The sequence below is a fragment of the Hippopotamus amphibius genome, chromosome 11 (assembly GCF_030028045.1).
Source record: "Hippopotamus amphibius kiboko isolate mHipAmp2 chromosome 11, mHipAmp2.hap2, whole genome shotgun sequence".
Lineage (NCBI taxonomy): Eukaryota > Metazoa > Chordata > Mammalia > Artiodactyla > Hippopotamidae > Hippopotamus > Hippopotamus amphibius.
The window spans coordinates 16,037,060-16,052,916 of record NC_080196.1 but is presented as its reverse complement, the minus strand read 5'-3'; the positions used below and the strand labels follow the sequence as shown (position 1 = coordinate 16,052,916).

Sequence of the window (15,857 nt, the reverse complement as noted above, 5' to 3'; positions counted from 1 at the left end):
GAACATATTTAGCAATTCTGGTAGAATGCCAACTCCAGTGTATAGTCATCTTGAATTGGAGATGGTAGCAGGAGAAATATACTTAAGACTTTGTATCTACTTTTTGATCTAGTGTGACAGATAGAAGCAATGGGTAGAAAGATAAGCCCTAGAAGGTACAGAACTACAGGAAGGGACTCACCATGAGGCTGAGGTAGTTGTTAATATATACAAAAAGGACATCTAGAACAAGAAAAATTGAGATAACACTGATTTTTGTTTAATATTAGAAAAAAAAAAAATGAAAACGTTAAATGTCTTTAAGTCTTCAAGTCTTAAATGGTGTTTTCTGATAATCACTCAATATAGACAATTGATAATATGCCAAAATATTGTTCAGGTGGTTTCAGTATATGAACATTTTAAAAAGTGAAACCACCATCCCCACCAGCAACAATAAAAGACAAAGAATATCAATTGGCTCATGTGCAAAAGCAGTTATGATACCCAAGAAAAAATAACTAGGTGCTCAGAATTATGATTACCAATTCAATTCTTTTTAGGAGCAGTTATCAAACTTCAACATCAGCACTTTTTAAAAGGTACACGCAGTGGCAGAGACTGCTGGCGACCCCTCCATACCCATTCCCGTCCTCTTCCACAGAAACAGATCATTAGCTGGACACATGGATGCCTGGAAGAAACTGTTATTTCCCATCTTCCCTTGAAGGTAGGGGTGGCCACGTTCTAATCAGTGAGATATAAGTGGACGTGTCCCGTACAACTTCCAAGAAAGTAACTTTTAAGGTAAGGAGGGGTATACCCTTCTACAACTCTTTCTTTTTGTTGGCTGGAATGCAGACTTGATGGAAGGATTACAAGCAGTCACCATGGCCCATGACACAGAAAACCACACTGAGGACAGCTGAGCAGCAAGACAGAATCCTGGGTCCTTGCTGCTGTGGACCATCCCACCAGCACAAGAATACTACCTCCTAAATTTTTTCTTTAAATGAGAGAGGGCAATACACATCTATCTTCTTTGAGATATCAGTTTATGTTTTTGCTAATTCACAGCCAAAACCAATCCTGTCTCACGTGGAGTGCTATGTGTGACAGGACCTAAAAGTATGGACAGTAGGTAGAAAGAACTCATAATGCAGGCTGGAAAGCTACTTAATGTTATATGTTGGCAAAATATTTGGTCAAATTGTCACCTGCTGAACCCTGGAAGACAGACGCAGTGTCAACTAAGCGTGCAGCAGTAGCAGTGTCACAAATGATTCAGAACCTTAAATACTAGCTGGCTCCTCCTTACTCGTCTCAGCAACGAGGAACACAGACTGGGACTGGCCAGCTGTAAGCTGAGAGGTGAAACAGAGCTTTTCTAAGAAAAATCTCTGTTTGTGAATTACAGTCTAATTGGACTGAGAATCCTGTGATTTTGAGGTTTGTAGGTTAGCAAAAGCCAAGCAAAGTAATCACAAGCACTGGCTACAATACCATGGAAGATAGAACTGGTGCCCCAGCATACACTGGTCCAGTTTTCCAGCAGTGATGGGATTAAGAGTGTTTCAGATGGTCTGAAAGGAGTCATCAGTAAGTTCAGAGAGGGGAGATAAACAGAGGCCAGAGGTCAATAAATAAGAGAGTCTTCAGGTTGAAAACTATGTCCAGACATGACTTTTGACTACACTTGTTCATGGAACTTACAAGATACAAAGAGACTGAAAGCATACTAAATTTTTGAGGGAATTGGGTTGCCAGAGATACACCAAGATGGTCTGCATAGCACGTACAGCTCGTAAAGCAATTTCCACGCCTCTAATCAGTACCAGAAGGAAGTAGGCATGGAAGTATTAGAACCCAGGCACGAGATGAGACTCCCTAATGCCTTTCTCAGATACGGTCACCAAGGCCAATCAGTGAGGGAGTTTCTCTCACAGAGGGAAATCAGGGCTCATCAGATGGGATAACTGAGGAATGTCCTTCAGTGCAAGGGCAGAAAATCTTCATGATTTCTACCAAGCAGGGTTTGTTAACACTCATCGAACAGTAGCTGATATGTGTTTCACATTCTCCCATTTTTCAAATGGGAATTTTAAAACCTATAATCATCTTATTTTTACTCCATTTTAAATGGGGAATTTGGGTTGCCCTTTAGTTTATAGCCATCAGTCCACAGAAAACCACATTTGGACCTTCAGAAAAGGATAGAGCATCAACCATAGATCCTGGTACAGCAGGACAGGGTGACTAGGTGGGGTTATCTCTCTTAGACAAAGAGTAAATTCTGTATGTAGTAAGCAGAGTGATCAAATGGGTCTGAGACAGAGACTACTAGTTGTTCCCCACTATCTCACCTACTCTTATTTCCAACAGAGCCCTTTGCTTACAAATGGGAACAAGGCCACCAAAATAAAAATTACATTGCTTAGCCTTTCTTTCTGCCAAGTGCAGACACATGACTAGGTTCTGACCAATTGGATATAATCAAAGTAACACGTGTGACTTTCAGAAGGCATTTAAAGGGAAGGAACATACTCTTCTTTGCCTCTCACCTTCCTACACATTAAAATGCAAATCTGATGGCTGCAGTTCAAGGAGCCACGCTGAACCATGAGATGAAAGATTTATCCTGCCTGCATCCCTGATATGTTGGAGCCTCATAAAGCCCTACTGCCTAGTCTGTATTTCATTTACATGACTGAAAAATAAACTACTACTTTCTTTATGCCATTACTTTTTTTCTGTTACTTGCAGACAAACTGAACTATGACTTCCATGTACATAAATATACGTGTGTGTGTAAGCTAATTAAAACCTTTCTCTACAGTAGTAGGTTTTATTATATCACAGAGAAACTCAAACCGATAAAATATTAATTGTTTAAGGAAAAGAGGTTGGTCTTCATGTAAGACCATTAAATTCAGTATTTCTGTCTTATTCATGGAAAGCCTGTAATAAACATCCACGCTTGTCCCCACCGGCTACACCAGAATTAACACTGGGGTTTCACTACTGTTAGCACACACTGCAGTTATAAGTATTTATATAATATTAACCACGATTTAAGAATGTCAGTCCCTAAAAGACAGTTGTCAAGTTGTACTAATCTCTTCATATTCTATACCTAACAAGTACCTAACATATATTCTATAACCCATTAATAATACTTGAATAAATGCAAGACTGATTCCTTTGAAATTAATATTAATTCAGTGATTTTTTTTGGTCTTATTTCCAGAATTTAAATTGGTCAGATTTTAACAATCTGAGATTCAAACTCTAAAAACAATTATGGCTTACGTTACCTACTCTTTTCCCCACTGGCTGCTGCTGACTTGGTTTTGGTACCTTTCAGACAGTACTGCAAGGTCGAGTAGCAGTCAAAATTACATGCACTATACATGCTCCCTTGGTTTCTTGTTTTTGATAAGAATAGAAGGTCCTAGAAAGAATAATGAGGACTCAGTAAATGTCCATCAAAGGATGACAATGAGAACAGGGAGGCAAGAGTGACTAGTAACTGGCTCTCCCTCCTTACGCAGCAGCAAGTAAGGAAACGAACAGCGCTAAGAATTGGGGCTGTTTATCAGCAGGAGTTTTAGCTGGATTTTTAATATACTTGGCTCTAAGGAAAAGGATAACTAGGAGGCAGAAATGAGGACTTACAAAGGTTTTAAAACTCAGCAGGTTATGCCTGACGACAGCTCTGCCACACATAACCATGAGTAGAGTATTATATGTACTTACAGACACACTTCCTGACGAACATGCAGCTTATAGTTAAAGATGGACTTACAGGTAAGCCACTCATTACTTCTTTTTGTAGGTTTCCTCCATGTGGCCACATGCAAACAACTTATCACCCCCCTAACCCAGTGACTCCCCCTGGATGGGGAGTAAAAGCAAAAAGGGGAATAGTGACTACAGAAAGCTGTATTAAATTTTTAAGAGAAAGCATGTACCATTTAAAAATTTCTCTGTAACAGTACAGTACAATTTTTAACTAGAAAATTTGCACCATCCCTAATGTTTCTAAGTATTATCCTATCTGAAAAAGCTGGACGCCACGACGGCAATGAACGAAGTTTGCAGGATCACAGACGGGCGCCTGAACCTGCCGGTCACTAGCACTGTAACTTGGGGCAAGTCTCCACGTGCCTGAATCTCCCCCCTGTAGAAGGGGTGTAACAGTATTTCCTACCTAGTGTGTGCCATGGTGAAAGCGACATAAGTTAACCTCTGTAACTAGCACATTACTTTCAACATATTATATGCTCAATAAATGTTCTCCAATAATTAGTATTAGCTATTAGCCAGCAGGGGTTCACAGAACACAGAATCTCTAAGAAAGCGGAGTATGACGTTCCACTACAGGGAATATATCAGTTTCTCTGCAAACATCAGGGGATTTCCTTGGGTATGAAAAGAGAACTTTAATTAAAGCAGACTGAGAAATACTTCTCTGACTTAATGTTACTGGTTCCAGAGTAAGCGCCATTCTTCAGCAAATACACATCATCCCTGCTTCTCGCTCCTGTGCCCCTGGATGCCATGTACACAGTGCAGCCACATGGGGTCAAGGGGGACACATGAAGCCCTGTGCTAGGAACCGAGAATGCAGCCGGCAACCAAGGACGAGGAAGACTTGTTCTCATATTAGCCATGACTACAGCTCAGTAGCTTTTGAACACTTACTGTATTTGGTAAAGAAAGTAATCTAACAATACTTTTTATTTCCCCATATAATCCAAAGCACCTGGCCCCACGTCTGCTTACAGGAGGCAACTCGAGGTGACATTTGACCCTTACCATTTTCATTTTCCTAACACTGCAACGTCCCTTGGCTTCCATGGTGTTATTTCCTTCTGGGTCTCCTGGACTTTTGTTCTTGGCCTGCTTTTTTTCTTCTGGATGATCTCATCATGCACAGCTTCAGCTACTCGTCAAATGCTGATGACGGTCAAGTGTTTCTCTCTAGACCCTCATCTTCCCTGGGATCCTGACCTATATTTTCTAAAGCCTACAGGAGCAGTTCCCTGCATTGTCCACAGAGAGGCCTTCTGGATTCAATACCTCCAAAACCAAAGCCATTATCGTTTCCACCCAAATGCCTCTTCCTCCTCATTTCCTTATCTTGGTTAACTACATCACCTTCTACTATGCCTTGAGATAAGAAACCAAGGAGCCATCCATCTGTGACACAAATGCCTACCTTCCTCCTCTTCCCTTCTGAGCACACACCATAAATTTTATCTTCTCACTACCTGCTGAGTGCACCTTATTGTCTCCATCCCTAGAGAACATGCCTTAGATCAGAACAACAATAGAGTACTGGCTCAGCAATAACATGGCCTGAGTTTTCATCAAGGTCCTATCACTAACTGCATGACCACGGGGAAATTACTTAACATCTTTTGGCCTTAAAAATTAAATAAGCTAATATACGCAGTGCCTTCACAGCAGTATTTGGCACAAAAATAAAACTCAAAAATATTAGTTACTGGTTTTATTACTATTAGCATGTTAAGTAGTATTGCTGATGCTCTTTCTGTTCCATTTATTATAGTGCTGGACACAAAACAGATAAATGAAAATGTGAATCATTTAATTAATATGTATTATCAGAATTGGCTGGAAGACTGTTACTTAGTAGAAACTAAGGATCTAGTCCTATTATGCATTAAGTCACTACAGGGTTTCAACAAGTTTTTTTAACCCGTGAACCCTGACCTTCACTCTGTAAAGTGCCGATTAAAAATACCTGACTTACATACTTGTCTAGGTTTTTGAGACAATATCATGACAATATGTGAGCCCTGTAGAATAAAAGAAGCACTCTGAAAGGAAAAATGCTTACTATTAGTATATAACTTTATAGACTCTAAAGTTTACAAGAAAATGTTGAGGTAGAGAAAACACACAAAGGATTAAGGGAAGGCAGTGTCCCAGTTTCTAAAAGGAATAACACAATCATATTACAAAAGGTGGAAAGAGATTAGGGATGATGAGATTTCTCTCTTAATGAGGCTGGAAGCAAAACAGAAAGCTAAATCAGTAGAAAATTTAATTACCTTCACACCAATTAATCAAATTTGGGGTAATCCCCAAATAATACAGTATTTAGCACCCGACGTCAAAATCTTCCAAATAGCAATATAATAAATACCAAGTTCAAAAAGAAAAAAATAAATGTTTTTCTATTAGATAACTGTTCCAGTGATACGTATTCATTCTCTTGAAAAATCTTAAAAGTAGCAAGGGAGAGAAGGGAAAAGAACCGAACTTCACTACCTCAGAAAGAAATCTGACAAAAGATAAAAGTGTGAACAAGACCTTTGGGACTCCCCAATAAACAACCTAGTTAAAGATATTAAGAATGATGAAAAAGAGCCAGAAAACATCTTTGAGGGAAGTGTTTTGCCTAAATTATTTTTGAGGTGGTTGTTCAGTGAACAGAAACACATCTGGGAATGCATCTGGAAGAAAACTTAATTATTGAATCCTTGTTGAACTGTTCTTTTTTCTTTCTTTTTTTTTTTGCAATTTTCTTTTCTTCTTTTCTGACAAATACAGCTATTTACGTTTTCAAGCCACCAGGAATAAAACTAGATGGGGATGGGGTGGGGGGAGGGAACAGAGTAAAATACAAGTTTCATATAATTTGCCTTTTATCAGATTGTGGCCAGTATGGACAAATGGATGACTGGGACTAACGAGAGGAAGAAAAAGAACTCAGGATGTTAACGCGTGAGCATGACTTTTTTGCAGACAGACTGGAAAAGTAGGGCACAGGACAGGCTGATGATATGCGATAACTGTGACTCAGAGAAATCATCCTGCCAGACTGATCCTGGCTTCGTGCCTTTGTGCCCCTTCACTGTCTGAGTGTACAGTGGAGAGATCAGAGGACAGAACTTTCTCTGCAAAGCTGCCACTTCCCCTCTGGTTTGTTTTCCCCACTAAAAGATTCCCCTTTATCCCTGAGTATTCATTAGTTATTGGTGGTGGCATTTCACTGGGAAATCTCTGGGTAAAATAAATAAACTTAGAGGTGTGTGAACGGATATCACAGGGCTACAAGGGTTAGTATTCTATGGGAAACAAGACAAATTAACACAGAAGTACACAGTGCATTGACAAACGATAATGGTAAACTCGGAGATAGATAATGCCATGGAATTAAAAGTCAACACAAAGATGCTACAGTATGGTGCAAGTTACTTTAGATCCATGCAACTTGCAAGTAAAAACAAACTGGTCATTAATTCATTCAAATTTTATTTACTGAATGAGGGAGATGAATCTTGTCTCCCAAGTTTAAGGTCCAGTTAACAAAAACCAAAAGGCCACTGGACTTTTAACAAAATAATTTGTGTAAACAGCTAGGTCTTTTATTTTAAAGTCTATTTTATCTGATATGAGTATTGCTACTCCAGCTTTCTTTTGATTTTCATTTGCATGGAATATCTTTTTTATCCCCTCACTTTCCATCTGTATGTGTCCTTAGGTCTCAAGTGGGTCTCCTGTAGACAGCATATATATGGGTCTTGTTTTTGTATCCATTCAGCCAGTCTGTGTCTTTTGGTTGGTGCGTTTAGTCCATTTACATTCAAGGTCATTATCAATATGTATGTTCCTAGTACCATTTTCTTAATTGTTTTGTTGTTGTTTTTGTAGGTCCTTTTCTTCTCTTATGTTTCCCACTTAGAGAAGTTCCTTTAGCATTTGTTGTAGGGCTGGTTTGGTGGTGCTGAATTCTCTTAGCTCTTGCTTGTCTCTAAAGCTTTTGATTTCTCCAGCGAATCTGAATGAGACCCTTGCTGGGTAGAGTATTCTTGGTTGTAGGTTCTTCCCTTTCATCACCTTAAATATATCATGCCACTCCCTTCTGGCTTGCAGAGTTTCTGCTGACAAATCAGCTGTTAACCTTATGGAAGTTCCCTTGTATGTTATTTGTCATTTTTCCCTTGTTGCTTTTAATAACTTTTCTCTGTCTTTAATTTTTGTCAATTTGACTACTATAGGTCTTGGCGTGTTTCTCCTTGGATTTATCCGGCCTGGGACTCTCTGCACTTCCTGCACTTGGGTAGCTATTTCCTTTCCCATGTTAGGGAAGTTTTCAACTATAATCTCTTCCAATATTTTCTCAGGTCCTTTCTCTCTCTCATCTCCTTCTGGGACCCCTATAATGCGAATGTTGGTGCGTTTAACATTGTCCCAGAGGTCTCTTAGGCTGTCTTCAGTTCTTTTCATTCTTTTTTCTTTATTCTTTTCCTCATCAGTGATTATCACCCTTCTGTCTTCCAGGTCACTTTTTCTCCCTTTTGCCTCAGTTAATCTGCTATTGGTTCCTTCTAGTGTATTTTTCATTTCAGTTATTGTGCTGCATATCTCTGTTTGTTTGCTCTTTAATTCTTCTAGGTCTTTGGTAAACTTTTCAATCTCTGCATCCAGTCTTTTTTCAAAGTCCTGGATCATCTTCACCAGCGTTATTCTGAATTCTTTTTCTGTAAGGGTGCCTATCTCCTCTTCATTTAGTTGTTTTTCTGGGGCTTTATCCTGTCCCTTCATCTGGTACAAAGTCCTCTGCTTTTTCATTTTCTCTATCTTTCTGTGGCTGTGGTTTTCAGTTCCACAAGACAAAATACTGCTGATACTGCTTGATACTGTTGTCTGCCCTCTTGTGGAGGAACCTATATAGGAGCCTGCTGTGTGCTTCCTGATGGGAGGGACTGATGGTGGGTAGGGCTGGGTGGGTGGAGCTCAGTAAAGCTTTAATCCGATTTGGTGGGTGGCGCTCAGTAAAACTTTAATCTGCTTGTCTGCTAATGGGTGGGGCTGTGTTCACACCTTGTTGGTTGTTTGGCCTGAGGCCACCTAGTGCTGGAGCCCACAGGCTCTTTGGTGGGGCTAATGGCGGACTCTGGGAGGGCTCATGCCAATGAGCACTTCCCAAAACCCCTCCTGCCAGTGCCCCTGCCTCCTCGGTGAGCCACAGCTGCCCCCCACTTCTGCAGGCAACCCTCCAACACCAGCAGGTAGGTCTGGTTCAGTCTCCTACGGGGTCACTGCTCCTTCCCCCTGGGTCCTGGTGAGCACACTTTTTTGTGTGCCCTGGAGTCTCTGTTTCCACCAGTCCTGTGGAGGTCCTGCAATCAAATTCCGCTGGCTTTCAGAGTCTGATTCTCTGGGGATTCCTCCTCCCGTTGCTGGACTCCCAGGTTGGGAAGCCTGACGTGGGGCTCAGAACCCTCACTTTAGTGGGTGGACTTCTGCAGTATAACTGTTCTCCAGTTTGTGAGTCACCCACCCAGCATTTATGGGGTTTGATTTTAACGCAATTGCGCCCCTCCTACTGTCTCACTGTGGCTACTCCTTTGTCTCTGGATGTGGGGTGTCTTTTTGGGTGAGTTCCAGTGTCTTTCTGTCAATGATTGTTCAGCAGTTAGTTGTAATTCCGGTGCTCTTGCAAGAGGGAGTCACAGCTAGGTCTTTTAATTCATAAAACATTTCATTTCTTAAAACGTCTCCATCAATAGGACATTCTTGCATATTTCTTTCCACTTTCGTGGATGAATTTGAGGACCACGTGATTCTTTTACTTATTAGCCTTAGAACATATGCTTAAGAAGAACTCTGCATCCTGTCATTTTTTAAAAATATATGTGAATATACGGTTTATGTTGGGGAGTGACTGTGTAAATTCAACAGTGCTCAAATAGGACAGGACCCAATTAAACTTTATGTTCAAAGCCCCAAGGTCCTGGGAACCCTAATTAATCCTTCCCATATATCACAATGAAAAATCTTTTCATTGGGAAGTAACTCTTTACACGAGAAAATAAAAGATTCAAGTTTTCTACTTTTTAAAATCCCAGTATTATGTTAAAGAAGACAATAGAGAAGCCAGTAAAGTGACAGGTAATGAAAGTAGTAAAATTTATGAGGTATTTATTAAAAATTATAAAAAGACAAATCTCTCTCAAACCAGAATCACCTCTTGCTTTGTTCTATGTAGTTTTCTTCCATATCCCTGTAAATCCCATCACATATTTCAAAAAATCATCTTATCCATTTAAATAAAAACATCAAAGGACTTAATTTTCCAACTAGATTAATAAATTTGAATAGAATAATTTCAGTCATATGACTGTCTGCTCATGACCAGCTGTTTTAAATTAGTATATTAAGTAATGTAGATACCTTTCTTTGCAAAGGTTGCATGATTTAATAAATTCCCATGTGCCTCCACATGTGCCAGCACCACTGGGTTATCTTCAATCCAGCTGCTGTTATGATAGTAGCTGCCAGCTTTCAACCAACTGAAGAGAATAAGGAATCAGCTTCAAGTTGGCTCATATGTAAACGTCTACTGCTCCCAGCTAAAACATGGGCCAATTTCAACTTTAAAGAAAATTAATTAAAAAGATTTCACCTCTGCTGTTTGAGAAACGGCACCTCAAATACCGCTGAATTGGTAGTTTAAAAGGCTGCAGCTTTAGGTAAAATCCCATACTGTGGATTTCAGTCTTAAATGCTATAGGTTGTTTTAAAGATTGGCTTTTTTGAGGAAACAGATTAGGAAATGCCTCGTTCCTAATTCGTAACATGAACATTTGAGAAGCCTTACACTGCTGGAGAAAAAATAAATCAGTGAGACTCTTGTTTGTTAAAGGTTCATTACAAAAAAGACTTCAAAGCCTTCAGAGGAAATAAGATGCAAATGAAAAGGGCCACATTTATAGAGAAGCTAAAAACACAGAAGAAGCGAGCACCAGACACACCATTTTAACTGACTGCCATTGTATGATTTTAGCGTTAGGCATAAAATAGGGCAAGCTGGTAATATCAGATCCTCTTTCTAAGACTGACAACACCATATTAAGTTTTAATAAACAATGGATGAAACAATTTTGTGCTGGATCAGTTATCCAGACTAGTAGTTCTATAGAAACCCTTGAGACTTTGGTGTTTCCAGTAAGCATGAATCTATCTGGCATAAAGCTATGCTAGTTTTTATAGGGGAAAAGAAGCAAATGTCAAAGCAGAAAAGTGCCTAACATATTTCATTTATTTCTAAAAGTCCATCATGATTGACAATTATTCACACGATAGACAGACTTCCCAAGAGGACAGGAAAACTTTTCCACTAAAGACTGAAGTTAGATTATAGAGTCTTCAAAAGAGTGAGGCTATACTATTCTGTACAAGCAATAGGATAGAAGGGACAAAACATACAATTTTTTGGTTTTGATGAGCTGTCTAAAACTATATATAGTACAGAGTTAATTTTTTAAAAATCACCTGGAGATGCTAACTGGCTAAACTCATATTCTCCAATCTCGGTGATTCACAGCACTTGAAACGAAAATTGGGGATGGGTGGGTGGGATGGGGAATCTTCTCTAGGCATCTCTAACTCTGTCTCCAGGGATCTCTGACATTTCCAGTGCTGAAAATACTAGAGATGCCTAGGTAGGTTCTGGAGTCTTTCAGACAGTTGGGATAGTTCTAGAAAAGCTACTTGGATGCCTCAGGGTAATTCAGAATCCAAGGAAAGAACAATGAGCTTAGTACTATTTTCTAATACTTTGATGTGATCATCTTTTGACCCTTATTTAGCTAATGGATGCTGTTGAAACTGTTCAAGATGCAACAGATTTGAAAGGTCCATCTTTGGAGTAACATAAAAGGCTAAAACTTGTTGGGAAATTGTTGCCCAGTTAAGTAGCCACAGTAATTTCCCAAACAACTGACTCAGAACTCACCCAAATGGAGGTAAAAGGAGATGTGTTGATTCCTTAACCTCACTGAGTCACATTAATACAACAATTTGGAAAGTGTTCTAGTATATTCTACACAACAGGCTGCACGTCTACACTTGGCAAAACCTTGTGCAATAGGTAAGAACTGTGTGCATTACTCGTTACTGCTCTAGTAAGCAAGAGGCAAGATGTTTCACAGGTGTAACAATCTATTTGCAGTTTGAAAATATGCCATTCACCAGCGCCAGTGTGCCCAAAAGGACTCTCTTACATGAGACAAGTTTACCTATAGTAAGTCAGAATAAATGCAAAGGAAGGATACAGGCCAACAACAGACATCTAATGTAAAAATTCCTATTCTTTAGCCTTGCCCTCAGTTCTGTTCAAGATCAGAAAGTATTGGAGATCCATCATTACTCTGTTTTCTACTTTGAAGCTTGTATACACTTAATGATTATAATTATGAAATCCTAGAATAAATATACTTTCTATTCACTGATTTGAATATTCAAACAATTAACTGTATTTGCTTGAATGCACACCAAGTGTCTTTATTTCTGGTGGTTAGGATAATCAAGAAATGCCTAGAGGTGAAAAAAAAAAAATAAGACACATAAAGAGAAGATGAGGAAGGAAAGAGAAAGTAAACAGAAGGAGAAAAAGATTTTTAAAAGATTTGTATGTAGTCAGGATAAGTGACTAATTGAAGGTGGAAAAAATAATTGCTTACAATTTGTATAAAGCAATCATATCCACGTAATACTTGGTACAAAGGTACATAATTAAAAACAAGAAAATGGAAATAAAGAGTTGTATTTTAATTAAGAAAAATAACAGAGGAAAAAACTATGGGAAAAAATTATGGAAAGTAGAAAGACCCATGCCACAAATATGCCAAGATAACTGACATATCCCCAGAGGGGAGAACAGTGCCCCAGACTTGAGAACATTCTGTATGACCTCGGCCAGCACTATTTCCTGCCTTGTATAATCACAGAAGGCATTCAATGTTTGGTGATGATGAGAAGTAGGATTTTGAAGAATATAATTATAGGCTGCAAGTGTTTTCTGTGGAAGCAAAATTATCATTCATGTCTGAGATTGTGTAAATATGCCTTAATTTTTGTCAATGGCAATTTGAACTTTAAAAAAACAGAATCCTAAAACCTCCTTACGAATCTCCATTCTTCAAGAAAACTACAGGGATAAGTGTGTAAAAGTAAAGACGTTCCCAGATACTCGTCAAAAAATGCTATTTCAAAACCAGCTGACAACTTCAAAAAGCCACATTAAAGGAGATTTAAGCAGAGCAAAGCTAAAGCAGTTTTCAGCTACTAGCTCAGGTACAGAAATGATCACAACGCACATTACCTCAGGAAGACTGGGAACCATACACAAACCAATGTGTGCGATGCACAGATGGAAGGTGGATAAAACTGAAGGGAAAGAAGAAACCACATCAAGGGTGTCTAAGGAAAACTTAAAGGCTTTGAAAGCTTCGAAAGTCTCACCTCTCTCTGGTCCTTTAATTGTGGCTACCATAAGTGCACTTTTGGTACATGCTTTTAAAAGAAAAAAGAAATGGTTATTTTCTTAAGTGCTAACAGACTTACTTGTCTTTCAGAAAATCCACTACTCTTTTGAAGTCAGCCACGCAGTATTCTCTTTTCATTTCCATGAGCACAGTGTCAGAGGCAGACTGGACTGGTATGTGCAGAAATGCATAGACTCGGGGGTGATTAAGGATTTTTGCCATTTCCTTGAAAAAGATGGAAGGAGAAAACAACCATTTTAACAAATCAGAGAATGGTTTCCCTCAGATCAACTCTCACAAGTGCCAGCGAATAAACACAGCTGAAAACAGACCAATCTTCTAGGCTCCTCAATTGAATGTCCATTGGCATCACTCTAGAATGACATCTGGGAATTTAACACGACTTTCGTAGGATTTCACCAAAGACCTATTTCCTCATCGTCAATGCCTCTCTTAGGTGACGAAACAGAGATAAACTCATGTAATGCCTAGAGAGTAAAAAGATTTTTGAGTACTTCAAAATAAACACCACTCCTTGCCTGCCTCAAAGCAGTGTTATATTCTGCCCTGTTACATTAGCAGCAGAAGCAGCAATATTTAAGGCAAACAGTTGAAGCCACAGAATCCTGTGTACTTGAATAAATATCCCAAATTTAGGGCTAGTCAACGCTGTTTTTTTTGTTTTTGTTTTTGTTTTTTAAATGATGATGGAGGAAAAGAAATCTGTAACCCACCTGTTTCTTTTTCAGCTAGTTAGCAATCACTTATTTTTGAGTTATCTACTATGCAAAAGGTATATTATCAGACAATGAAGGCAAACAGCTCACCACTGGTCATCTACTACTACCTACCTTTAAGCTGCAGAGTTCCAAAGAAGAGAAATAAGGAAAGAGCAGGAAGAAGAATCTGTCTTGCAACGTTAAAGAGAGCAAGTTTGAGTGAAATAAATTAGGAAATCCAGAGACTGTTCTAAATTCCTCCAAGGATACAAAGTGGGTAGAAAAAGAGTGATAAAAGGAAAACTGTGATAAGGAAACCATTTATGTGAGCAAAAAGAAAAATGTGACTTATTCATGGCCCATCAATGGGGGGTAGGGGAGAGAGAAGGGGGAAGATGGAAAAGAGGAGGAAGAGAAAAAGCGGGAGGAGAGAGAGAGAGAGAAAACGCGCTAAAGGCCCAATAGAGATAAAAATGTCAAGAAAGGAACTGCTCTTGAATAACTTGTATGTGTCCAGTAATTTTTAGTTTTCAAAGTACTGCACTTGCACATCTGTTATCTCCCTTCTCCATCAGAACAGTATTTTGAGGGATCTTTTGGAGTCATGGCCACCTAATTCCATAGAGTCACCTCTTCGCTATTCAGGGGTCAGTCATGCATACGTATCACCCATGACCTTTGTTCCTTCATTTTCTTTCCATTGACTATGAATATTAGTATTTTTATCAAAGTGGAAGAAAAGAGTGACAAACTCAAACTACTCACCTTCTTAGGGGCAGCTCAGTTGGTTTAAAAAATCCTTCTGACTAAGCTATTCAAATCACCAAATGATATCACTCATGGATATCCTTTATCCACCTTCTTTTCCAGGAATTTAGAGTTATATATCTTGTTACATGTAGATTACTAAACTGAAACTGAAGTTGAAGAATTTCTTATTTAGTAGCAAAATAACTGGCTAACACATTATCTGAACATTGCCTTCACAAAACTGTTTCATTTCTTGGCTGGGTATTTCGTCAGAAGGCTCTTCCTCTCCTTACTCAGCACCTTCCCTGTATCAGGCTGTGGAGGGCAGGGCAACATTTATCACTACCTCCTCTACAGTAAATATGTTAGCCTCTTGCTATGATTCTCTGTCTTTCAGGTTTTTCACACTTGAATATCAAAATTCTTGAAGTGTGAGAAAAAAAATTATACAAAAATCTCTGTTTTCTAAAGGGGCAGGACTCAGCTTTAGCTAACTTTCAACATATATATCATGGTGGAAAAAAAAAAGATACCTTAACAAATAACACAATTTGTGAAATGAAATTTTACTCTCAATCTCTGTGCCTTGGTTTTCTCATCTGTAGAACGGAGGTAGTGCTAATACCTACCTCATAGGGCTCCCGGGATATCATAAAGATAAAACAAGATAATCACAAATAACACACATGTGCTTGTGTGTTACTCTCAACACCTAAATTATCTAACATTCTTCTTCCTCCTTGGGGAGTATTTACAGTTCACGGGGACACATTTCCATACACATTCATGGAAACCTATCGATAAAGAGAATAGCTGCTCACCAAGGTAGCTTCCTTAACTAGTAAGTGAAGGAGAGAGAACTTGGTCTGATTTGCAATGAATAAGTTTGAAAGGGGTTCCCAGTAAACATGACCTGGGGCCAGAAAGGGTGCAGTTTCTTTTGGAAACACTCAGGGTGGCCTTCTTCTATAAACAGGACACTGCACTAGATGAAGCACTGCCCTATTACAGTATGACAATTTTCAAATTAAAACGTTAATAGCAAACAAATAGGATGCATTTGGTGGTTTTTTCCCCCCTTTGGCTCTCAAAATAAGATCTC

The 15,857-nt window shown here is 39.0% G+C and overlaps 1 protein-coding gene across 14 annotated transcripts in view; it reads right to left on the bottom strand.

The window, feature by feature from the left end:
• Nucleotides 1–15,857, bottom strand: part of CDKAL1 (CDK5 regulatory subunit associated protein 1 like 1) — a 623,539-nt gene that overhangs the window by 202,629 nt on the left and 405,053 nt on the right. For all 14 annotated transcript variants that reach the window (XM_057700490.1, XM_057700500.1, XM_057700489.1 and 11 more), the window contains one exon: nt 13,366–13,511. In XM_057700490.1, the coding sequence (XP_057556473.1) occupies nt 13,366–13,511 (146 nt within the window). The remainder of the gene's footprint in view (nt 1–13,365; nt 13,512–15,857) is intronic.